Source organism: Lepidochelys kempii, chromosome 5 (genome assembly GCF_965140265.1).
Source record: "Lepidochelys kempii isolate rLepKem1 chromosome 5, rLepKem1.hap2, whole genome shotgun sequence".
Lineage (NCBI taxonomy): Eukaryota > Metazoa > Chordata > Testudines > Cheloniidae > Lepidochelys > Lepidochelys kempii.
The window spans coordinates 124,773,856-124,800,094 of NC_133260.1; the positions used below are offsets into that span (position 1 = coordinate 124,773,856).

General features: G+C 46.5%; 1 protein-coding gene across 1 annotated transcript in view; it reads right to left on the bottom strand.

Moving 5' to 3' along the window:
- The window catches only part of SHB (SH2 domain containing adaptor protein B), a 150,529-nt gene that overhangs the window by 23,554 nt on the left and 100,736 nt on the right, over nucleotides 1–26,239 (bottom strand). The window contains exons 4-5 of the mRNA XM_073345717.1: nucleotides 23,686–23,857; nucleotides 18,444–18,563 (exon numbers count right to left, since the gene is read on the bottom strand). Coding sequence (XP_073201818.1) covers nucleotides 18,444–18,563; nucleotides 23,686–23,857 — 292 coding nt within the window. The remainder of the gene's footprint in view (nucleotides 1–18,443; nucleotides 18,564–23,685; nucleotides 23,858–26,239) is intronic.

Here is a 26,239-nt window from a genome sequence, read left to right on the forward strand (position 1 = left end):
GTTTCATTGAATAGGAAATGCTCAGGAATCTACGCAACATTCAGATGAAAATGAACACCGGTTTTAAATGCATACGGTTGCGCAATTACTAACTGTTATTTCACCTTCAGAATTCCCCTTGCCCCTTTGAGAGTTCCAACTGCAGGATGACCTAAAGTTCAGCATTTCTCCCTTCCGTAACTATGTATGAGACATTTGTGCCAAAGCAATATAAATGCTAGTCACAAACAGAGTGATGTAACAGCTGGGGACAAAAGCAACTCATTACACTTCAATCCCAATTGAAACAGACAGAAGAAGCACCATTTTAATGAACAAAAATGGGAAAGGTAGCACTCCTAAATGTATTAATATGCAAAGCACCTTCAGCTTCAACAACACTTAAGAAGACTTGGAAATGCAATTTAGAAAGGTCAGTTTCATCTCTTTGTAATTTGGACTTTGGATAGCAAATCCACTCCTGGCTGGTATTCTATCAATTTCTTGACAACCTATTTCCACAGGGTGAAAAATTTTCTCTAAATTAAATCTCCATCTCTGTGCCCTCTAATGCAATTGATTTATGCACTGATACACAACAAAGATTTGGTTTTATTCTTTGGCCCAGAATGTGCCTACGTTAATTACAGGGTTTTGCAGCATGACTGCTAGTAATACAGTTCCAAAAATTTACTTAATCTCAGAGCTGATTGCCTTTTTTTTTTTTTAATTCAACACACACATACATCAACACAAATCATCAACATTTATAGAGAGAGTTCATTCACTAGAGTGCATTTGTGAGGAGCTGAATTTTTTAAACTGTGCAATACCTATGAAACTGGAAGGGGAGGGATACGGTGGGGTAAAATCCAATTTTATGAAGATTATCTGCCTTTGGATGCCACGGCTTTCCCAGTATCTCCTCTACAGGTTTTGTACCACAATGCAGTCACATCCGTAACTACAACGATGTACTGCTGGAACCCTTCAAATCAGCCATTAGCTGACAACTGCCCCTGGAAGAGCTGAAGGAAACAGCTGCTCCTAGGAGTTCTGGGCAGGAGGCCTGCCAAGTCAATGGGCAACAGTCTCCTGCTCTTAAGACACTCACTGGGTCCGCCCCCCACCCTCAGGTCCTGCAAACATTATGCTCTTTGGGGCCACTAGTATGGGTCTCAGGTGTTCCTCACTGCCCCTAAGCCCCCCTCCCACTGGCTTTAGCAGACTTCTCAGCCCCTGATCAGCGGAACAGGCAGCTGGAGGCCAACAAGCCTTCTACGGTTGCAGGAGGTCATGGGTGACCCTTAATGAGCCTTTCTGGCTCAGGGGCTGTCACTCTGTAGTGGCCAGAGTGTAGTCTAGCGTTCCGGACACGAGATTGCAGGTCAGAATGCCTGGATTCTATTCCTGACCCACTGTGTGACCTCCCGCAGCTCACGCGCGTAAAAAGCCATCTCCTTTGTACAGAGCTCTGGGATGGCTGCAGGAAAGCGCTGAGCATTAGGATGGCTATCACAACAGACGGACAGATCAAAAGGAGCCATGGGAAATCCACTACTGAGTTTGGAAAAGGGACACTTCTAAAAAATCCTCCTTCCATTAATAAATAAAAGATGAACCCTCCTAGTGAGGAGTGTGTCCATTAACGGCCTGAAAAGTGTAAATATTAATTACAGTCCAAACTGGCTATAATTACACAAGTGAATTAAATATGTATATTATGGCAATACCCAGGGGCGTAGAGCAGGTTTTCGGACACACCGGGTGAGCGTAAGATAACCCGCATCAGGCGTTTGCCAGACTCCTCTATGTTCAACGGGATCACGGTAGGAGGAAAATGCTACCGATAAACAGCTTAGTGCTGTACAGAGCATAGTAATTAAAAAATGAAAAGGAATTGCAGTAATTTAAAAGCCGTTTCGTTAACAGCATCTCCATACAGCTGCGTTTATTACGGATATTTCTATCTGGAGAAGTAATCACGTCTCAAATCTATTACACTTAGAAGAAATAACAGCGAAGTGTGACACGCAATTAGATAACAGAGAAGAAATTCAATAACTGCCCCCTTGAGAGCTTATTCTAACGCACTGACAGAGAGAGCCTGTCTGGGCTGTGACTGTAGCCTGGCCTCAAGGGACTTCAGCCCTGGGTTACTTTTAGAATCACAAGGATACTCTGAAGTTGCATCAAAGGCGTGCAGTCACTGATCTTAGGGCATACAAATCTGAAAAGAGATGGCAGAACGCTGCTAATGACTCAGTGTTAGCATCAAGAGGATAATTAACCAAAGAGGAAACGGAATAACCACAAATGTCGGCTCTGGAAGAGACGTTCTCGTTAGCTTGGAGCCAAACTGCAACTGGGCCTTGGGGAGTGCACAGGGGGGATGCTAGGAGCCTTTCAGAGCCCGCTGTGCTTTGGGGAGTTGTAATCTCTTTGTGGGGCTGGCTTACTGCTTCACGCCCTCCCAAGCACGCAAGGCACTATCTAAAGAGAGGCCGAGCTACCTCCTCAGCTTGCCTGGAAATTCGGCTGCGGCACCCAGAACCAGGGCTGCGCTCTCAGGGCGACAATCCAGCCTGTTTGTTTTAATCTCAGGCTGACCTAGCAGCCTGTATGTGACCACACCGTCTACATTCTTATGGACAGATTCCATCACTTGTGCATGGACTATTAGCAGAAACCACCACTTAGTGATGCTGCACCTGGCTGTTTATGCACATCAGTGGCCCTTGGTGCTTCCCATTTTTATAGTTTCAGTACTGACTACTAGTTGCAGACTTTGTCTAAAAATAATGGAGGAACAAGAAAGAACAAGCTATATACAGCAGCTAAAGCTGCTACCTTAGAACAAAGGCCTATAAAGATGAGATGTAAGGCCAGAAATATTCGTGGGATGTTATGTTACAAAGATTGAGCGGATCTTTCCATCTCAGCTCTCACCTTGGAAAATATTCACTTGTGCATTCTCTTATTCCATTGCAGGAATGCGGTGAGGAACCATACGCCTACTCATCGAGGGTGATTTACGAGTCATGGAGGTTTCCTTGCTACGAGAGCCTGGACGGGCCGTCTTACCTCAAGGCTACAGTGGAACAGCAGCAGCACTAAATCACAGCCATTTCCTCCTGCTTTAAATGGAAGTTGGCAAAAGACTCTGGATCTGCAGGGTTTTTTATTTTACTTTTAACTATTAAAATCTCAAGCCGTGGCTGAACATGCACGGTTCAGTATCCATTACCATCTTAGTTACCTTCACCAGGGGCTCCCGGCACCCTGATAAATGGCCCGGCAGACTGATGGCCTGGACTGGTGTCTCTGCCAGTGCCTTTGGGGAAGTGTTGTTTTGTAACTCTGTATAGCAAACCTGGGGAGGAATAAATATCCCTCTGCTTCTCCCGGCCTGCTGGGTTCTAGAGCAGTGGGCGTAGGTCTCTGCATTCCCCATTCACCCGCTCCTCTTCTCTGAGCTGGCTCCCCCTGGGCCAGGCGGGGAAACGGGCTAGAGAGAGCGGCTGGGCTCCCGCTCTCAGACGCGGCAAGCGGGTGTATGCACCAGCTGTTACTGCCGATGACCCCATGTCCACGTTACACACCCTTGTCAATGCGACACAGCCCTTTGTGCTAACTGCTCCAGGGCTTGGCGTGCCCACGGCCACCAAGCCAAGTCGGTGGCTAGTGCCGTGGTGCTGCAGTTCACAGACAGCAGCTTCCGGAGGCGTTTTGCCTGAAGGACCCCTCAGGCAGACAAAGGCAGCACGACGCCTGCTAACCCCCAGCCCCGGATAGAGCGCAGAACAGGGCCAGTCTGATGGCTGGCGTGGAGGGGGAGCATGAAACACCCCTTCCTAAGGGGGTGCTAGTGATCACAGATGGCAGGCGTGGCTGGCCCCGGCGTGAGGGAAGCCGATTTCGCACCCTGACCCTGCAGTGAGAATGAGCTGTGCTGACTCAGAGCTCCCTTTCTAACAAAGATCACACAACACAGCAACTTCACCACGTTGGCGGGGTCTATTCTGTAAAGCAAAACGTTGCATTCTCCATGTCCTGGAAATGGGACTCGACACTAGCCGTGGGACAGCAATCTGCACTTGAGAGCCAACATTCCCCAAGAGGTGCTCTGACCATCTGAAGCTGGGATGGGACGACAGGAGATGGATCACTCCGTAATTGCCCTGTTCTGTTCATTCCCTCTGAAGCACCTGGCATTGGCCACTGTCGGCAGATAGGACACTAGGCTGGATGGACCATTAGTCTGATGCAGTGTGGCTGTTCTTATGTTATGTGCTTGGTCTGTAAGAAGAATCAATACCTTATGCAGTGGGGCACAGCTCCCAGAGTGTTTGTGTGCACTGTAAGTTACCAAAAGGGTTTCTGTTGCTGCCCAACTGGAGCATGGGAGGAAAGCACACTCCCCGCTGTGAAAGTACGCGGGAATCAGCCAGCACAGAATTACAGCCACTCTGACGCTAGCTACCCCGTCTCCAGGAGAGGAGAGGACATGTTTCTGCAGCCGACCCCGTTTTCTGACATGAACACCAGTGCCTGGCAGGGAACATTGTGGCCCGACACAGTGCTGGAGTCTCTCACCGGTCTGTGATTGCCTATCAACTTTGCTGCCCCATATTCATGCAGCTGGGACACTCACTCAGAGCGTGTTGGCACTGGACAGCTTCCCTGGCCTCTCCCCACCAGCTGACAAACACAGGCTATTTGCATCATAGAAACAAACCCAGAGGCGTTCAACACGGCCTGCTGCTGTGGCAATCAGGCAGAGCAGCTCTCCGCACACCTCCTCCCCCATCTTCACTGTGCCCCACTCATTGGGGACAGTGATCATAAGCCCCACTGTTTATGCTCAGGCCAGCACCTAGAGGTTCTGTCCCGACACCCCTGGACAAGTCAGCCAACAGTGATTAGCCTCAAGCCAAGCTGTCTGTCATGGAAGCAGGTCTGAGTGACAAATCACAGCACTAAGACAAGAACTGATGAAACACCCATTCTCTGGGTCAAGTCGGAGAGCCAGCTTTGCTAAGGAAGCCTAAGTATTAATAATATTCCTCAGAGCTCTTACATGACAGGAAAAAGCCCTTCCCTCCCCCAGCCTGTCAGCCACGCAGCCCTCCCAGAGGCATCCGGGTTAGGCCCTAGAGAGCACCCACTTCCCCGAGGTGTGGAGAGAAGGCTTCGCAGCTCACCGCACCGAAGTGGGATGACACCGTAGAGTGACCTAGGAACAATGATACCATGCGTTTCTTTCTGGCACACAGCTACCTGGCTGAGATTGGCTTTCCTAGCTCTATGGAAATGGATTTTCTTCCTTACCGCTTATTGGTTTAACGTCAAATTCTCATCACTCCTTGTTTTAGGTGTTAAATACCCAAAATCCCATTGGTTTCATTGCTCAGCGCCTCTGACAATCAGGTCCTACCCCTTTCCATGCTATTAGTGAATTCTGGATTGCATTTAAATGCATAGAAGTGTTTCCCTGACTTTCAGCATATCGTTTGATCACAGGATGCGTTCATTTGCAGGATGTTTGCATTTACTCATTAGCCCTGTCAACAGCTTCGGAGACATTACCATGCTAACTGGTTTCAGAGTAACAGCCGTGTTAGTCTGTATCAGCAAAAAGAAAAGGAGGACTTGTGGCACCTTAGAGATTAACAAATTTGAGCATAAGCTTTCGTGGGCTAAAACCCACTTCATCGGATGCATGATTATGCATGACAAAAATTATTAGGGGACTGGAACACATGAGTTATGAGGAGAGGCTGAGGGAGCTGGGCTTGTTTAGCCTGCAGAAGAGAAGAATGAGGGGGGATTTGATAGCTGCTTTCAACTACCTGAAAGGGGGTTCCAAAGAGGATGGCTCTAGACTGTTCTCAATGGTAGCAGATGACAGAACGAGGAGTAATGGTCTCAAGTTGCAGTGGGGGAGGTTTAGATTGGATATTAGGAAAAACTTTTTCACTAAGAGGGTGGTGAAACACTGGAATGCGTTACCTAGGGAGGTGGTAGAATCTCCTTCCTTAGAGGTTTTTAAGGTCAGGCTTGACAAAGCCCTGGCTGGGATGATTTAACTGGGAATTGGTCCTGCTTTGAGCAGGGGGTTGGACTAGATGACCTTCTGGGGTCCCTTCCAACCCTGATATTCTAGGATTCTATGATTCAGTGGAAAATACAGTAGGAAAATTATATATATATATATATACACACACACACACACACACACACACACGGAGAGAACATGAAAAAATGGGTGTTGCCATACACAGTATAACGAGAGTGACCAATTTAAGGTGAGCGATCATCAGCAGGAGAAAAAAACCTTTTTTTCTAACTGAGAAATTGCCTTCACGGGTAGCCTCCGGCAACATCCGTTCCACGAAGCCCATCCGGGGAGCACCACGGTGAAGGCGGCCCGTAGCATCACAGCAGGTACAAACCCGGTCAGACCGGCTGGCGACACTGTCACAGATGCAGTATGATACATCAGTGATACAGTGAATCAGCACTTGACTTAGCTGCTCTCGTGGCTCATGCTTTACTGGAAAGGGCGAACACCCAACCAACCCGCAGGCTGCAACAGGAGGATGTTCTGGAACACCCCAGCCAGTGCAACAGCTGTTGCCCCCCTCAGCACTGGGGGAAGGAAACCCCAGCACTGGGCTGCTGAGAGCGGAAGAGCTCAGGGTCTGCTCTCCTACTGCAGACACTGGTAGGTAGAAGGAGGAAACAGAGGGCGGGGAGCAGAGCACCTAGCGGCAAGGAGGCAGACAGTATGCTGTGGGAAAGGGAGCTGGGGGGACAAGAACCTGCAGTTGAGGCAGGGAGAGAGCCCCCAGGGGAACAAGGAACTGCACCGAGAAGAGGTGAAAGCTGGGAATGATCACAGGAAGTTCGTACCACGGTATCCCGCCTCCTTTCTTATAGCAACTGCTGTGTGCATGCGTAGACTGAGCTACTGCGGAGCTGCCTATGGGGACGGCAGAAAGCGTCATCCTGCTCCCACAGGAATCGGGGGCAGAATCATCTGTGCCACCAGCTTGCTGAATGAGACATTGCGACAGGTGCAAACACCCCACCCCACCCGAGAACATAAATACAGCCACATTCCCAGCACCAGGGCAGCGGGGGCAGGCATGCAGTCTGGCTGGAAACAGTTTTCCCCTAACTTTCACAACTTCGGACAATGCTCTGGAATCAGCCAGTGTGGACGTGTCGCATGCTAGCATCCTGAGCTGCATATCTCAGCAAATACTTGGTAACGCCATCGAAGGATGCTGTCATCTGCACTGCTCTTTTCATCCTGTTTAGAAGAGTTAATCCTTTCAGCCTTGGAGACGTATACACATTTTCAAGCTAATCTTTGTGGTTATGTACTGAATTATGGCTTATTTCCGAATCTACTGTGAACATGTTCCCCCTCCGCACGCTGAACAAAGCAGCAGAGAGTCCTAACAGAGCCATCTTTGTATCAACACCCAAACTGAACTGTTTCAGCAAGCAAGCATGCTAGAATAAGGGAGGGCTCTTCACACGCACAGCAAAGGCACCATTTTTGTCTTCACGACTCCGTGTAAAATGGCGTTGGTCTAACACTGAATTCGGTTTCACCCCCATTGCACGCCTATGTCAGACTGCAAAGAGAGAAGTCCCAGTGGAAGCACTGTCTCCCACCGTGAACTCTAGAAGATGTTTTAAAACCCTGCCACTAAGCCACAGACAACAGATCCTCGGGGGGATTTCCTGCCCCTGGGATTCCAAAGACACCACCATGTGCCTGTTCCCACTAAGGGACCCCGGAGCAAGTAATGGGGAGACCGGGCCTGGTATGCTGCCCCGGCCGAGGAGCGCACCGTTCCTTCCCCGCTCATAGGCTGACTACCAAGAGCCCAGTGTAACAGCTAGTGAACAGCAGAGGGCAGAGAAGCCTTGGGAATGACCCCTCTCCCCTCCCGTGCCCCCTGCTGGCAGCAGAAAGAGGTGCACATGTGGAGTTCCATGGTACTTCCTTTGATCACTCCACATTTGGGTGACCCTCCTGCGCCTGGATACAGGGGCGCAGAGCAGTGGCAAATGATACCAGCTGTAGTATTAATTCTCAGGCGCTGTTCCAAGGGGACCTCTGGCTCTGGGTGCTCCAACTTGTGCCCGCCTGACTTTCAGAAGGGCTGCCCGCCTGCCCCCCCCCGCAGCTCCTCCTGAAGTAAGTGGGAGCTTTGGGACTGGAGTGCCCCAAGTTATGCAACAAATAAAGCACCGAAGCCAACGGCCACTTCTGCAAACACTGACCAGAGCCCTTGGATCCAGGCGTCCCCCAATCGCTACAACAGGATATTGCATTTCTACAGGGTCACAGCGGGAAGATTTAGAAATCCCCACATGGAGACTGGGTAAATAACAGCAACCTGACATGAGCCAAGTGCTTTTCCCAAGTTGCGAGCAGCTCTGGGGGCATTTAGGGAAGGGTACCATGCTGACTTGCTAAATAGCCTCCAGCTTCACACTAGCACTAGACTGGTTCACCCGGAGACTGTTTAAAATCACGATTTACCCCCCTCCCCCATTTTATGAGACGAGACCCATGCCAGGTTTTCTCAAAGCATCAGATACCACCTTGTAATACCTGGTACTTGCACAGCACCTTCTGTCAGACGGTCTCAAAGCACTTTGCCAACATTAAAGGAGTAAGCCTCACAGTAGCTCCAGCAGATAGCGATGTATCAATGTCCCATTTTACAGATGGGGAAACTGAAGCAAGAAGAAGTTATGTGCGTTGCCCAAGGTCACACAGAAGTTTGTAGCAGAACCAGAAATAAACATTTATCACCTGATTCCCAGTCGTGTAGTTTGAAATACAAGACTGTCATTGTCCTCTTAACAAAAGTGTCCATCTCTCCACAATCTCACAGAACCCTGTCAAACACTCTCCCTAGTTGGGCACAGCTGCCTTCTCAAGTCGTTTTCCAACAATTTACTCTTATTCCTGACCACCACCTAGCCACTGGCTCTCACTGCACGTGAGTAAGACAAGCGATGCAGGCGGGCAGAGGGAAGCACTTGGAAGAGTTCGCAGCCATGGTGCAGTCTCCTGTCACACCCACTATTGGTCAATTCAGGCCCCTGGCTCAGGAGAGCTGCTCATGGATTCGTCACTGACCCTGAGCTCTCACATAACAGCATCTGTGAGCAACACTTTCTATCATCTCTGCTTGGCCAGGAGAGATTGTCCCATCCTGGCACACAACGACCGGGCCTGTTATTCTTGGCTGGGCTACAGCAATGGGCATGAAGCTTTCAGAGGAAACTCCACCTAGTACAGAACGCGGCAGTGCATCTCCTCAGCAGCATAGACTACCATGAGCACATCCTCCCCTACACACTGACCTCCCAATCTAGCTCCAAGCTTCAATCCTTATCTAAAAGGCGCGCCAGGGCCTGGGCCCAGGGCACGTCAAACAGCTTAAGGCTCTGGGATGAAGACCATGGTCAACAACTCTGGTCTCATGGCACAACGGCACTCTCGCTAATAGGGGCAAAGCTCATCTGTGCAGGATATGGGACTTTCTCAGGGCTGGTCCGAGACTCTGGAACGAATCCCCCAGAAGGAACGACCATTACAAATCTTCCCATGTTTCCACTCCAAGGGGTGGACACATTTCTTTGATCTGCCTTCTTTAATATAAATACAGAGCTAAATTCGTATTAAAAACCACACTCCAAAAGCAAGACACTCAACTGCACCTACTTCTCTTCTGTGGGAGAGGAGGAGAGAATTAATACCACATGGCAGATGTTAGAATCATAGAATATCAGAGTTGGAAGGGACCTCAGGAGGTCATCTAGTCCAACCCCCTGCTCAAAGCAGGACCAATCCCCAATTTTTGGCCCAGATCCCTAAATGGCCCCCTCAAGGATTGAACTCACAACCCTGGGTTTAACAGGCCAATGCTCAAACCACTGAGCTATCCCTCCCCCTACTTATATTGCTTAATGCACTACTGGAAGGAGCTCAGATATTACAGCAATGAGCACAGAAAAAGAACCTAGAGAGAATAGACTTGAAGAATAAAACAACTCATGCTTCCTCAGATCCCTAGGTCTGTCCAAAACAAAACAGAAGAACATTTTTCTGCCTTGCTCCAGCCGTAGTTATATACAGACCAACATCCATCGTTAGCCTCTATGCGCAAACCTTTCGATACAAAACCAACTACACACTGCAGTTGTTCAAGTTCACATTCTATCTAAAGGGGTGTCAGAAAACTGAAAGCATCTATTTAATATAGTGCAACAGAAGTGAGACCTGGAAATGGCTCTCTGATCCCACGTTTATTAACAAGGACAAGGTTTATTCTGTAAAACAAATAAAGGGCTACCGGGTTTTTACAAAGAAACTCTTGTTTCTTGCGCTCAAGAGGGCAGTAGCTACAAACCAAGAGTTATAGCTGACTGTCCATAACTGAATGGAACATGCCTACTGTACCCCTTGGAAAATTGTCTGGTCACCGCATAAATTAATGAGGAATCCATTGCTGGACTACCTTTGAATTCCTGTTGTTGCTCCATTCTCCCTGAAGCCATACAGCAAATTAGTGAACAGTGGGTTGGGTGGGGATGGGTGGGAAAGGTATCCGAAGATGTCCTTCTAGCATTCCATTGCAATTAAATTGTGAGGTATCAGTAATGAAAAGCACACCTAAGACTGACCAGCCTGAAAACCGTTGTGCCTTGAAAGAGATGATTTTTTTTTTTTTTAAATCTTATTTGAAAGGAGTCAGGCCATATTCTTTGTCAAAGTGGAGTATTTCTTGGGGCCAGGATTTTAAGCCAACAACACCAAAGGCAAAACTAGCTCCTTGAGATTAAAGAGACAGGTGACTAATTGGCAACGAAGCTATGATGGAGATGTTTGTTTACTGTCAGTTTCACAGTTTGTTACCAATTTAGTACAGAATGAAGCTGGGGACTGACAGATGCACACCAAGTCTGCTTTCTTTGATCCTTCCAGGCCAGTAAAATCACTCCCCCTGTAATTCCGGTTCTCTCGCAGTGAGAATCAGGCTCTTACTAGCTATTCTGTGAACTAACAGACAAGAACTTCACTCCACCTCTGAAAGCAGATGGGTGGCCAGGTGTGAATCTGTAACGGTCTACGCTCTGAAGGCAAAAAAAATCCCCCAAAAACCCCAACAACACGGGCTCCAGACAGCTCAAAGGAGGTCTTTGTAAAATAACGTTTAAATTCACCAACCAATACTTTGCAAGCAGAGCTATGACGCGTCTCAGGAGACCTTCCCAAGGACATCCTGATAAGAATTACATGTGCAGCATGTGCCAAAGTAGTGGGCAGGGATGGGTCTCAATTTAGCTGGAAGGCAGAATACAGTCTTAAAACAGAGACTCTGAGCGCAGGTACACTCTAATTACTCTGACAGTAAGCTGCTCCCTGATCAGTCTCTCTCTTTCCCAGCTAACTATGACCTACTGCAGAGTTGGGCAAACTACAGCCCGCAGGCCACATCCGGCCCACAGGACCGTCCTACCCGGCCCTTGAGCTCCCTGCCAGGGAGGTTAGTCCCTGGATCCTCCCCTGATGTCCCCCCTCCCTCGCAGCCTCACCTCGCTGCTCCTCCCGGGCAGCGCGGCAGGCTCCGGCTGGGCGGCAGGGCTGCGAGCTCCTGCTGTTCTGAGCAGCATGGTAAGGGGGCGGGGAGCGAGGGGTTGGATAAGGAGCAGGGGGTCCCGGGAGGCAGTCGGGGACAGGAAGCAGGGGGCAGTTGGATGGATAGGCATGGGAGTCCTGTGGGGGCCTGTCAGGGAGCGGGGGTGTGGGGCGGGCAGTCAGGGGACAGGAAGCAGGGGAGGTTGGATATCGGGTGGAGTCCGGGGGTGGGGTGGAAGGGCACAAGGAGCGGGGAGGGGGGGAAGGGCGGGTTGGATGGATTGGGGTTCGGAGGGGGCAGAGGCCAGGCTGTTTGGGGAGGCACAGCCTTCAGTACCCAGCCCTCCATACAGTTTCAAACCCCGATGTGGCCCTCGGGCCAAAAAGTTTGCCCACCCCTGACCTACCAGGTCAACAAACACGGAGCAAGGGCTACACTCAGATGCAACTGAGGTACAGAAGAGCTTTTTATTATTAATTATTAATAATAATAACAACAACTATTTTGGAGGGTACATCTCACTAATAACAGCAATAAACTAGGCATGTCTTTCGGAAACTAATAATGTACACTGAAGTTGTTTTTCATAAATGGAATATCATCACTAATTACCATGTTTGTTTATAGTAGGCTACCAAATGCACTAAAACAAACACGGTAGTAGCTGACAGTTCCTAATTTACATCTTTATAATTGCAACATTAAAATAATTTACGAAGTGGAGAGGCTCAGCATTGAATCTTATTTGTATATTGTACACATTTAACATTTATTTTACAGTAGCATTCAAGAGCCTCGAACACTATATTCTGTTTTATCTTATTTTACAACCCCCCCACCCCCACCCCACACACCTCCAAGAATGCCTGCGTCTGTCTAGCAGGGGGGAAACAGAGCATCCTTCTGAATCCAGGGCTGGTTTCTGCAACGGTTGTCCTTACTCTGTAACTGTTGATTGCTCTCCTGTGGGTCAGCGGGGTATTGAAGTTGTGCAGTGAAGCACTCTGAAACTTTCGGTTTGTATGTGTGGGGTGGGGTGGAGGGGAATGAGCAGCAGGCTGAACTTTATGAAGAAAGGTCTGGCTCAGCTGGGGTCAGGGAATGTCCATACGGAGGGTCACTGTGACCACCATCCAGGAGCCAGATGGCTGCACTTCATTTACGTGTCTTAGAAAAGGAAGGGGAGAGAAAACTCTGATATGATCTTGGTCTTTTATGGTCTCTGACTGAGAAAACAGCTTGTTGATGGTGCTAAGGGCGGTCCCTTCCAGACCAGCTGTCAATTAGTTCTGAACTCACCACAGGCCCCAGTCTACAAATATTTCTACATGTGACTAACTTTACTCACAGGAGTAACCCTCCTTGGGACCATAACTGTGAGTTACGGTACTTGCATGTGTAAGGATATGCAGGATTGGGGCCCACACCGTTCAAGGGAGAAGGTGGCTGGCACTGGGTTTTAGCAGCCTAGCTCTTTCACCCTTCTTTGAACACCCCGGTATAAAATGTTAGAACCTATAAAAGAGATAACAAGGGAGGAAAATCAATGGGGTCTAGTATTTCATCTTCTTTATATCAGTCTCAGGATCCAGATAATTGCACTGAGAGCCACACAGGTGGGCCCCTGCACTCATGCAGTGCCCCACTGAAGTCAAAGGGGCTCTAGGTGAGTGCATGGGTGGGGTCATGTGGTTCGCAATACTGGATCAGGGTCTAAGAGTAACAGCAGAAGTCTACTGGCGGGCATTGGAAAAGGAAGGCAAGGCAGTTACGCTAGATGCATGCTACACATCAAACCCATGTGAAAAACAACAACCTACGCCAGGAACACAGAGCAACAAAGTCGTCAGGACTCACACTCCTCAGGGATTCTAAACTACTCAGATATTTATTGGAAAGTAGGAACTGGAAGGCACACAGGACAGCCACACCAAGATTACACAACCAGAACTACAATAGATGAGCGTGCAATTGCAGTGAAGCCTGGTAGGAGTAAAACTGAAAGAAAGCTGCCAAATGAAGCTAAAAATGACCAAACTAAAAGCACAGAATTAGTGTGAGGTTTTAAATCCTGCATCAGGGACAGCAACAAATACTAAAGGGAAATACAGAGCTACTACCAAATACAGAGGAAGTTCAATAATACAGATGGAAAAGGGCAAAATACTCAGAACACATGCACTTTGTTTCATTCTCCAACAAAAAGAATGAAGGAAGCAGGCAGCACCCCAAGATAAACGGTAATGAGGATCTGGGAAGGAGCAGCAGTGAAGTCAATGAGGCAGGTCGGAGATTACTCTCTGAACTTGAAGCGAGTGGGCTGCCGAGGTGTAAGCGATCATGATGACCTGGTTACAATTGTTTCGGGCACGCAGAATTAAACCAAACAGCCATATATGTTTGGCCCCTGAAAAGGGCCAATTTCCAAAAGCTAAAAATAATTATGGGAAAAAACTCAATGGGAGGAAATAATTCAACAGAGACAGGTAACTAATGCCTGGGAACGGTCCAGAAGAACATCTTACTTCAGGCCCAAAGAGAGACAGTTCCTCAGCAGCCAAAGGGCTATTAGGGAGGTAGGGATAGCTCAGTGGTTTGAGCATTAGCCTGCTAAACCCAGGGTTGTGAGTTCAATCCTTGAGGGGGCCATTTAGGGATCTGGGGCAAAAATTGGGGATCGATCCTGCTTTGAGCAGGGGGTTGGACTAGATCATAGAATCATAGAATATCAGGGTTGGAAGGGACCCCAGAAGGTCATCTAGTCCAACCCCCTGCTTGAAGCAGGACCAATTCCCAGTTAAATCATCCCAGCCAGGGCTTTGTCAAGCCTGACCTTAAAAACCTCTAAGGAAGGAGATTCTACCACCTCCCTAGGTAACGCATTCCAGTGTTTCACCACTCTCTTAGTGAAAAAGTTTTTCCTAATATCCAATCTAAACCTCCCCCACTGCAACTTGAGACCATTACTCCTCGTTCTGTCATCTGCTACCATTGAGAACAGCCTAGAGCCATCCTCTTTGGAACCCCCTTTCAGGTAGTTGAAAGCAGCTATCAAATCCCCCCTCATTCTTCTCTTCTGCAGGCTAAACAATCCCAGCTCCCTCAGCCTCTCCTCATAAGTCATGTGTTCTAGACCCCTAATCATTTTTGTTGCCCTTCGCTGGACTCTTTCCAATTTTTCCACATCCTTCTTGTAGTGTGGGTCCCAAAACTGGACACAGTACTCCAGATGAGGCCTCACCAATGTCGAATAGATGACCTCCTGAGGTCCCTTCCAACCCTGATATTCTATGAGTCTATGATTTTGTTAAACAGCCCTCTTCATTAGGAGGGGATATGAAAGCAGCAATGCAATACAATGAAAGAACACATTAATACATGGAAAACCAGGGAGGCAGCTGGCAGCGAATAGGAATCCGATGTTAAAGAAATGCAGGCGATTTATTTCAGAAGCTAAAAGGTATCAAACTTTTCCATGGCTAACAGGGCTAAGGACAAAAAGAAGGAATGTTTCTAAATACAGTATGTCAGGAACAAAAGGAACCCATTCAAACGTATAGGTCCCCTCCTCGATGGAGATGTGAAAAGTGACAACAATGAGGATAAGGCAGAAGCAGCGTTCAATAAGGATTTCTGTTCTGTATTTGGGAAGAAGCTGGATGATACAGTCTCACCATATAACGATGACGAAATACTTTCCAGTCCAACAGTAGCCAAGGAGGATGTTAAAACCTTGTCTGCTAACGACAAACATTTTTAAAACCAGTTTTTTGCACCCAAGAATTTTAAAGGAGCATTCCAGAGCACTGATGTTAATCTTGGAGAACTGGAGATATTCCAAAGGCCTGGAAGAACGTTGGTGCTTTGCCAATATTTAGAAAGGGCAATTGGTATGAACCAGGTAACCTCTGGTATGCTTACGTTGCATTTAGACACCCGTGGCTGGCCCCTGGCAGCTGACTGGGGCTCACAGGGCTGTTTAATTGCAGTGTAGACATTTGGGCTTGGAGCAGCACAAGCTCTGGGACACTCCTACCTTGTAGGATCATAGAGCCAGGGCTCCAGCTCGAGCCTGAATGTCTATACTGCAATTAAACAGCCCCTTAGCCTGAGCCCTACCAGTTTTCAATTGCTGTGTAGACATAACCTAAAGGCCTGTTTGCCCAGGATCCAATATCAGGCTAAGTCATGGAATGGCAGCTACAGGATCACCATGGAAGAGTTGAAAGGATGATAATACAATTAACCACCACCAATGTGGGTTCCTGGAAAAAACAGTTCTGTGAAAGAATGTTATTGTTCTCTGACATGAGTACAAGTGTGGCTGACAACAGGACCCGTGCTGAGGGAATATCCTGGGACAGCTGACTTAGCACCACGCAACATTCTCCTTGAAAAGGGAGAACTATCTAAAAATCAGTGCAACTCAGATTAAAGGGATTTACAAGGGTTAACTGATCAGCCTCAAACCGCAGTTGTTAATGGGGAACTATGTCTAGAGGGGGCCAATTCTCAGCCTAACGCTATTGTGAAGGACTAGGGAGGTGGTATTACCTTGCTAGAGTGTATATTGTGCTACTGAGACCATTGCTGTATTCCCATGTTGGGAAGGGTTTGGAGAATAGCTAAAAAAATGACCCGTGGTCTGGAAAACGTACTTTATCATGACAGATTAAAGGAACTTGAGCTATTTAGTTTATCAAAGAGTAGGTTACGGGGTGATTTAAAACACAGACTAAATACCCACACAGGGAGTTACTCATAGCAGACAGCTCACTAATGTGGCAAACGAAGGCATAGCAAGATCCAATGACTGGAAGTTCAGTCAGCAAAATTCAAACTGGAAATAAAAATGCAAAATTTTAACAGCAAGGGTAATTAATCTGTGGAACAGTTTCCCAGTGGACATGGTGGATTCTCCATCATCTGGAGGCTACCACGGGATTAGTTGTCTTTCTAAAAGCTATGCTCTAGTTTGACCACAAATCGTTGGGCTGAAATTCTCTGTCCTGTGTCATACAGAAAAACAGACTAGATGATCCTGGTGTTCCCTTCTAGCCTTAAAATCTATTAAATGTATAATTTAAACATACTTAAATCAGCAGAGCCAGGTGTCATTCATTCCAAGGTTCTCAGAGAACCAGAGGAATCGTTATAGCTGACAACCCACAGAAGACAAGTGAGGATCAGAGAAGGACATCATCTACACAGAAACTGCATTCCAGCTATTCTGGGTGGGTCTCTGCACACGACAGCACAAAGCCACAGTGGAAGCCTGTGTGTGACAGGAGTGTTGACACACATACAAAGAGGAATTTGGATTTTAATATTCTTGTACAGCATATTTTTAACCTGTAGGGCAGACCCTCAGCCTGTGCACATTGGCACACATCTGCTGAAGGCAACGGAAGTATAAACCCAAATCTAAGAACATGAAGTCAATGGACTCTGCTGAGTATTTGGCCTGTAGCTTTAAGGGTAGGAGGTTTGAAACGGGCTAACTGCTAAAGTGTGGAGTCCTTGTGACACTTTAGGTGCCCCTCCCCCCCAATGGAGTAGGAATGGGCCTACTGCACCATCCCAGAACTTGCCCTAGGAAGCATCACAAATCGGGGTATGCCTACACTGCACTTAAACCCCTGAGGCTGGCACGGGCTTGTGGAGCTCGGGCTAAGGGACTGTTTGAGGCTAGAGACTGGGTCAGGCTAAAGCCTGGGCTCTGGGACTTTGCAAGGTGGGAGGATCCCAAAGCCCAGGCTGCAGCCAGAACCTGAGCACCTAGAGCACAGTCAAACAGCCCCTTGCCCGAGCGCCGTGAGCCCGAGTCAGTTGGCACAGGCCAGCCGTGGGGGTCCCACTGCAGTGCTGACGTATCCTCCGACAGAGGCATAGTCGTTTACAACCTGCCCATATCACAGACCTGTTTCCCACCGCACCCGTCCCAGGGAGGGTGTAAATAAGCCTCCTTACGCCTGCGTGCCCAGACCCAAGGGCTGAGTAGCCCATGCAGGGGCTTCTTCCTGCCGTACGCAGGCAAAGAGGGTTTGGTTGTGACTTTGGTTAACACAGCATTTCCTTAGCTGCTGGAACAGTGACATGAACGCTCAAACCAGTTGAGCCTATGATGAGTGGATACGCACAACGTGAGCATGCTCTGAAGGAGCCAAGCCAGGAAGGGAAGAATTGTTAAGTGGAAGCATGGAAGAGACCAGCACAAAAGATAATTACTTAATCTGGGAGTTCCAGGGGCCTTAAGTGTGACCCTTTAGCTGTTAGAAATCTCCTCCCATCTCTCACTCAGCACTGCAATCTACACACCAGCTTCCCCCAACTGTACATTTCACAAGAACATAAGACTGGCCCTACTAGGTCAGGCCAAAGGTCCATCTAGCCCAGTATCCTGTCTGCCAACTGTGGCCAGTGTCCTTCCATCCAGAAAGACAGTCTTTGTGAAAACGGAAAACAAGCAAGAAATGGGTGTCTATTAAAAAGCTGAAACAAAACAGAAAGACCATGAATGTTTTAATCAGAAGCTGGAAAAGATCAAGTGTATTTTGTTAAGAGCACGCCAAGCAAAGACTAAAAATCCCTTAACACCCCAGAAGCGCAATGCCAAATCCAGGAACTGTCACCAGACACAACACAAGCTGACAGTCAGCATTCTACAGTGCCTTTGGGTACATTATCCAGCCTCACTAGTGCCACAAAAGTGACTGAATTCTGTCGCACCAAAGGAAGCCCTGTTTATAAGTTTGTGCCCACCACGTTTTACGGAACTGTACTTACTTTAAGGAAAGAGAATAGTCATGCTTGCTTGTTTGACTATTCCTTACAAGGTAGCTACATTCTTTACACAATCGTAACAGGTTTTCTGCATCTGTCCGACTGATTGCGCCATGATACCATCTAGGAAAAAGGAAAAGCAATGAAGACATAAGTAAACAAATATTCAACTAACAGAACATTTAGCCACATAAGTGCTTTAAATTAAATCAGTGGTTAACAGCTTGAGGATCACTCCAATAAAATACATTGGTTATGTTCTAGAAGGCTGTCATTACAATTTGAGAGAGACAGGGGGAGTGAAGTCATATCTTTTATTGGACCAGCTTCTGTCGGTGAAAAGGACAGAGTTCCCTGTCAGCTTGAAAGCCGGTCTCTCACCAACAGAAGTTGGTCCAATAAAAGGTGTTACCTTACCCACCCTGTCTCTCCATTATCCTGGGATCAAGCTGGCCAAAACAACACTGCAAGTTACAATTTAAGATGATGATTCCTGGGAGCGTCCAAGAAGGCTGAAACGTAAATCAGGATGTATATACCAGCAGAGTCTATATGAACCTTTTCATGCAATGTTTGGTAACAATCTGAGGACATTGTAAGAAAATGATGGCACAATCTGAGGACATGGTAAGAAAATGATGGCCACAATCCTAGGATAGGAGAGAAGTGTGAAAATCTCTGGTCTCCAACCCACACAAGCTTCCTGCCGCCCACAGAAGGGAGTGTATTGGTAGTTTAAATAATTGAAATTATCCAATTGTATAAATCTAACTGGGGGGTAAAAACTGAACAAAAACGGAACATCAGGATTGCTATATAATAGAAATGCTATATATGAAATATGAGAAAACATGAAAGAGAAATGAGAAATAGGTGTGCCCGTTTCCTTAACAGACGCGCTAAACCAAAGGCACTCTTTCTAAATGCACCTGTGAACAATGCAGAATGTTTTTATTCAACCCCCTGGATAAGTCTATTGGGCTAGTTCGTTTAAGGAGAGATTAAACAGTCAGGCATTCTGAAAGCTCGTTAATTACATCATGAAGGCGGGGGAGGGAGAAATTAACCCTTCCTCATCTGCAAGCATGTCTGCAAACTAAAGGTTGTGGGGGCATGGTTTCCCTAGGATTTGCCATAGAGGATCAGGTTGCACTAGTCCCATAATGCACAAGCTAAGGCGTTAGAGGAAAGCAGACCTCCCCGCTTGCACCAGACACATGATATGCCTGGTCAGTGGTGCAATGATGTGCATGCGAGGGGAAAATCTCTTCCTTACTTCTGCAGTGCGCAGCTGACACCCTGATGCAGAAAATTTGATCCCCCCCTCTCTCCCTCCCCCCACCTTATCAAGCATAACTACAAAATATTACTGGCCTTGAACACCATGCATTGCTGCGTGCTGTGTGAAAAAGCATTTCCTTGTATTTGTTTTAAATTTACTACCCCAATAACTTCCTCGGAGAAGGGAGCGGCACTCACTACCACTGAACAAAGTCATTGCCGGAGAGATTCCCTGGAGGGCAATCCGTTATGCTCCTCAACATCTGTGTGGTAATGTTAGCCCTATGAAAAATCCTGCTAGCGAAATCTGGTGTAAGGCACTAAACCGAGCTTGCTGCTAGTATTAAATAGTCATCACGTCACCCTCTCTTGTTACACCCAGAGTCTCCACCAGAAGTGAAATATCTCAACCGATGGAGGGATTAGGACAGAGAGCAGAGTAAAGACCCTGAATAGCCTATACTAACCGTGAAATGAAGTCACAAGAAGTATTGAGAAAGGAGGATGAAAATGAGCAGAAAAGGCTTTTCTCCATCAGATATTTACAGGTAGGGGATATTTCTCAGTAAGAATTTTAGAGGTTATCCTGATAGGGTTCTGAGAACTGAATTGAAAGAAGTGTTATCAAATGGATGAGGTGATCTGAGCCCAGAAGAAAACACAAACATTATCAGATTTCACAAAGCGACAGAACAATGGAATCGGGAAGGGTGCTCTGAAAAAATATCATTGCCATTCATCAAAAAAAATTAATAATCCTCAAACAAAACAAAACATCTAAGCCAACAACAGGACAATGCCCATTAAGATGAGATTGAAATCTACACACTTCAGCTATAGCCATAGGGCTTAATGCATACCTCCCGGCCCAGGGCAGCTGCATTAGACGTGTGTGAATGTGCAAGCCAGAGTGTGCGCAAGCGAGCAAGGTTTGTGCAACGGCTTCATGTGTGGGTTGCAACAGAGAACTTGGGCTTTATAATGTGATGGGAGAAAACAGCAGCCTGATCCGACATGGGGCAACTGCTGATGGCGATTATGTTTCTGTATCAGAGATAAATATTGCTAATGGGGCTTTGGGGAGTCAGTGTATTACTTTGCATAGCATAGCCATATAAACTAGACACCCAAATACCGCAGAGATTTCCAAAGCCAACTACAGGTTAGGCTTTAGCATGGCAGTGTGTCCTTAGGCAGCATTAGAATCTCAATGGATAGGTTTATTTTGTTTGCACTGGGGTTGTCTATTCTTCAAATGTCTAAAACACCCCGTCCCCCAACCCCCTCACACATGTCAAGACTCAGCTGCCAATGACATGACCAAGAAGCAGTGAAATAGCCCCAGCAAGTATGCTTGCATAAACACGTAAAACAGAAGAAGCTCTAGAGTTCCAAGTCTCATAAGGATGCGAATAAGAGACCCAGCAAAAATGTATGGCAAAAACACTAAAACTTGTCCGCATCATTCAAATGTGATCATGTATTTCTACCCGAGTAGGGCCTGTTCCAGCTCCCAGTGAAGTCAATAGAGAGACTCCCGTTGATTGCAAAGTGCAGTAGATCAGGCCTTTAATGCTGTGCCTTTTCACTTTGCACAATTGAATCTTCATGTCATTGAATGGCATGGTTCCTGATTAACGTAGCTAAACGGCTATTAGCTAAACAGGATCAAGGAACTCTAGATCTGGAGTAACAGCATCCAGCCATGGAGTTAATCGGGAACACCACCATATGTAAACATGCCCGTAGAGTGAGGGCCAAATTCAGCCCTGGTGTAAGCAGCTATAACACCACTGAAGCCCAGGTAGTTGCATCACTTACTCATCCTGCCATGTCCATGTATTGCAGCTCACCTGCTATGCAGCATTACATTCCTCACAGTTCTGAGCTGGGCACTGGAGGACTAGAGTAGCCGCAATGGACCTTATTTACAGGGTGGGGAGGGAGGAAGGAAGGAAGATCTCATCTCCAGTGAGAGGCAGGAAGTACAGAAGAGACATCATCATCTTCACTGTTTCGTTTTTTGCCTCGTATATGGGAGAAGCGGAGCAGTTCCACTCAATTTCTTCAGATCTCTGACTTGCCAGGTACATGTGCTTAGAGGTTTGTTTTTCCCTTAACCCCAGGCATCTAAAAGTAATTTCCTGATTCTTAGCTGGATCGGACATTTGTGTCTTGCCAACATACCCTGCACTAATCCACTCACTTTATAATCTGCACGTGCGTGCACACACCCCTCTCCCCCCGTCTCTCTCCACTTCTCAGCAAAGATTTAGTAGCAGATGCTGCAGAAAGGTGTCATATTTACTAAGACTCAATTTAAACCAATCATTTACGCTTGCATTTCAAGATGTACTGCAGCATATTTTGTAAAAAAAAAACAAAAAAAAAACTACCTGCTCACCTATTTTGTGATACGTTACTGTTGCTTTTAAAAAATGATTTGTTTATTTCAGGCTTGATCCTGGAGATGCAGTTATGGGAACTGAGGTTTCTCAGCACCTCACAGCTTCAGTCCTTTACATTTGCCAATTCACAAAATCCAGAAAGTTGCAAAGGGTCTCCCAGTTATTGGTGCAAATTAGCAAGGTGCTACTATATTCCCAAAGTCAGAAGCTGCTCCTTTGCAGGGATTCAATCTTGGATTTCACGTCAAGCTGATGAACCAGGAGTCTGGTGTAAATATCTGACCATCACCCAATGAACTGAAGACAGAAGTACAGCCAGATCTCTGGTTTTTACTTTCTATTTTAACACAGTTGTTGCATTTCAAATTATCCACTAAATCTTGACCTCAAATCATGTCCTGTTTTACTCGCCCACCAAATGTTCCAAGTTACACTACCATCCCCACCCTACTAAACTTTGTGTTCTTTAAAGAGTCCAAACTACTTAACTGATTCTTATCTAACTTTGTCATATGAAATTGATGGTAGTTTCTTGGCTAAAACCATTTAAATCCCAGAGGGAATTTTTATAGCCAAAGTTATAGTCCTGTAAAAGCCAGGGGTTTATAGCAGGGGTGTTGACTGACCCTTGACGGTTGCAGTTTCCTATATTAGAGATTTCTGCATTTTCAATGTGTAGCCACTTGAAAGCTTTGGGTGATGCCAAAGGGGTAACACGACTGTGTGGATGGGTTGGAGAACCTGAGATGCAAATCCCACTTGCAGAACGTGCTGCCACATGGCTGAGCAGTATCTGCAGCAATACGTATGGTACCAGATCACTCTACCACTCATAACCACACATGCAGCTCTGCTCAGTCATCCGCTGGGTGACATGGAAGCACAGGGAACACAAGAGGCACCCCTGTAGTGGGAAGAGAGAGAGAGAGAGAGATTCTGGAGACTCTTCCCAGAGTGCCTTAGGAGCAGGTGTGGAGTTAATAAACCCATAGCTGATTATCACCATTGCTCTGATGACCTCTCCTTATCCTGGTATTGTAACAGGTCCAGCCAGGTTAACCCAGAGACTGCTCTCACCGACAGGTGGAAGGGGATGAATATCGGAAACAGTATGACTACTTTCTATATAAACAAGATCTTCTATTAGAGAGACTTTAAAGCAGGGCTTTTATTATTGTATTTCAAGCCTATCAGTATGATCGATACGGATAAAAATTTAAACACAAAAATGAGCCACTCACAATTCACACAGGTCATGAAGATTACAGCTCCAGAGCATCATTCAGACAGACTTCTATTGTTTCCCCCCTGGCACCTATCAGCATAATATATACACATTGTATAACAATTAGAGATAACCTGAAGTGAACCCTCAGTGATGGTGACATTCTTGTTCCTTGTGTGCATGCTTAGGGGTTTGTAACAACATGAAACACCGGGAAGTACAGGGGACAACAGGACCGGAATGCTAACAGGCCTCATTCCCTCCAGCCACCTGCCACTCACTTAGGCAGATACAGAGCTGTGTACACACAGTGTTTTCCATGTTAACTCACATTTGTTTTTCCAGTGGCACAGCTGGATCTACTCTCTCTCCCAGGATCCCACAGAATTCTGGGCTGCCATGCTTGATGGGTTTGAAGCCACCTCCTGGAGCTCGGAGCTGTCGACGCCTGTCACTTGAAGGTGAAGGAGAAGACTGCCTTTTCTCATTCCCGTTAAACTGGGCTGCAAGAGATTTGTAAGAGACAACAGTTACCTCTCCAGAATCTACTGACAAAAGAATTCTAACAATGGAGACCAGAACTGCAGCATTTTAGAGGGCTTTATGCTTTAGAAGGAGGATAAATATACATCTCTGACATGGGACTTAGTGGTTTACCCAAGATGCTTAACTTAATATGGAGCCTTTCTGATAGTTCACATTACAGTCCTAAAATACTGCATCAGATAACTTAGTGCAGTTGTTAGACAACCAACAACAGTGCTTGTTTTCAACATTTGACTTGCATCTCCATCACAACATTGAACTGCTCAGTGTCGAGCAATTTGCATTATACTGAAGAGACTTAATTTTGCTTGTTTTAGGGATGTGATTCAAACAGAAATCAGGTTAGAGAAGATGCAAGAACCCAGTTCCTCTGAAGGTATATGGAATTCCTTGGACAATGATCCAGGCGAAAACATGGACAGTACATAGTTATATGAATATATCAAATGCATTGACTGATCAGCAATTATTTAAAAACGCAGCCAGCCAGGCAATGTTTGGCAAGACTGTCTTGAAATAATGGGGTAAAATGAGTGACAAAACCAAAAACGTTATCCGCCAGTCTCTCCAGCCAAAGCAGAGCGTCAGTTCTGGAACCCTGTGATTTCTCACGGCACTGGAACATCAGTAACAGAAACCAAACTGAAATAAGTGCTCATAAAAACGACACTTAAGAGGCTTATTAGGGAGCACCATACCATCATAATTTTTATCCAACCCCATGTCTTGATAGCTGTGGTCCTCCAAGGAAGAGGGCACAGATGTGGTCACAGAGGTTTTAATATCTACATTCCCTGCTCTAAGTTCCTGGGTCACTTTTCCTGGGTCATTCATCTTCCCCATAAAAAAGGAGAGCGCGGACTCTGCTGCTCCAGAGAGATTTCTCGAACAGCAGCAGCAGCCGCATGAAGCTGACATGTTTCACTGCCGCCAACAGCTTTCTGAATAGCAGCTGCAAAATGGTCCAGTCTTGACAGGCTCATGCTGCTGTTGCTGGACAACAGGCTGAGCAGCAGCAGAGGCACTGGAGCTGCCTGGCTCCAGATTCAGGATGACTGCACTGCACTGGTTTACAAGTCAGCTCACATTTTTTGATTTTCTCCTGGCAACAAAATGGGTTAAAAAGCTTAGTTAAAAAGCACACCTCAAGTGCAATAGAAATTGATGTCATAGGGCCCCATGTTTGCCAGAGAGCTGCCCACTCACCTCTGGAAGAGGATTTTTCCTTCTCTACTGAAGATCATGAATTATTGATTCTCAGCAGATCTGTGGATCCAGTGCAACACAAATCAGTCTTTCCAAGGGTTTGGAATAGGCAACCATTGTAAATTAAGAGGCAAGGATTGCAAACGAAGATCAATGGTTACCTGCTGAGAATTTCAACAGCAACCATAGGGAAACCGTCATATCAAGAATGTTCCTGGACATGCTTGGTCAGTGCCAGATGCTAAACACCCATCTAGTGCTCCAGGGCAATGGTATTACCATGGCATAAGTTTGCAGTGACTAACAGAGTTTGGAATGGTTTGTACACACCCTGCAGCTTTGCATCCAGGACACTTTGTTAAAGCCAGCCTGGATGACCAGCCTAGTCACCATTTAATTGACAGGACAGGAATCAGCATGACCCAGCACAGCCAGAATTCAGCTCACTAGGATACACAGCATGCCAGACATATATTTGGTACAAATAACAATTGCTGATCTGAGCCAAACTATTTACATATTCCGTGCTTAGGGGCTCTAGCCAAAGTGTCCTAGGTGTTATGCAAATCCCAAAAGATTGCACTTAACGAAACACAGTGAATGTGGGGAAAGGGAAACAACATTTTTTTTTTCCATTTAATTTGCAATTTTAAAAGGTTTGTCTTAAGGTTTACAGTTGTAAGATCAATTCCCAAGTGCCCCTCTACCTCAGCATTATAAATTAGGGGCAGAAGTGGGTCAAACATAGCCATACATATTCCATGACCTATACAACAGGAAGATCTATTTCCTTCTCACACTGGAAAACGTACCATAGTTACTGAAGAATGAGTTACTCTCCAAATCAAGATGAAATAGCATGTGCGCATATGGCACAGAGCGCCAACACATAATCAGTTATTATTTCAACTAGGAAAGAAACAAAACACACGAAGCTCCGGTAAAATGGATATTTTCTCTCTACTGGGACTCTGTGAATGATAACGAACAAGTTTTATGCCTCCAGCCAACGAGAAATATCCTTAAATAAATATTTTATTTATCCTAGCCAAAAAGAGAGACAACCTACCACTAAACGGTAATATTGTTATAGCAATGCGGTATTTAAAATCAGTGTCTAACATTCCTTGTGC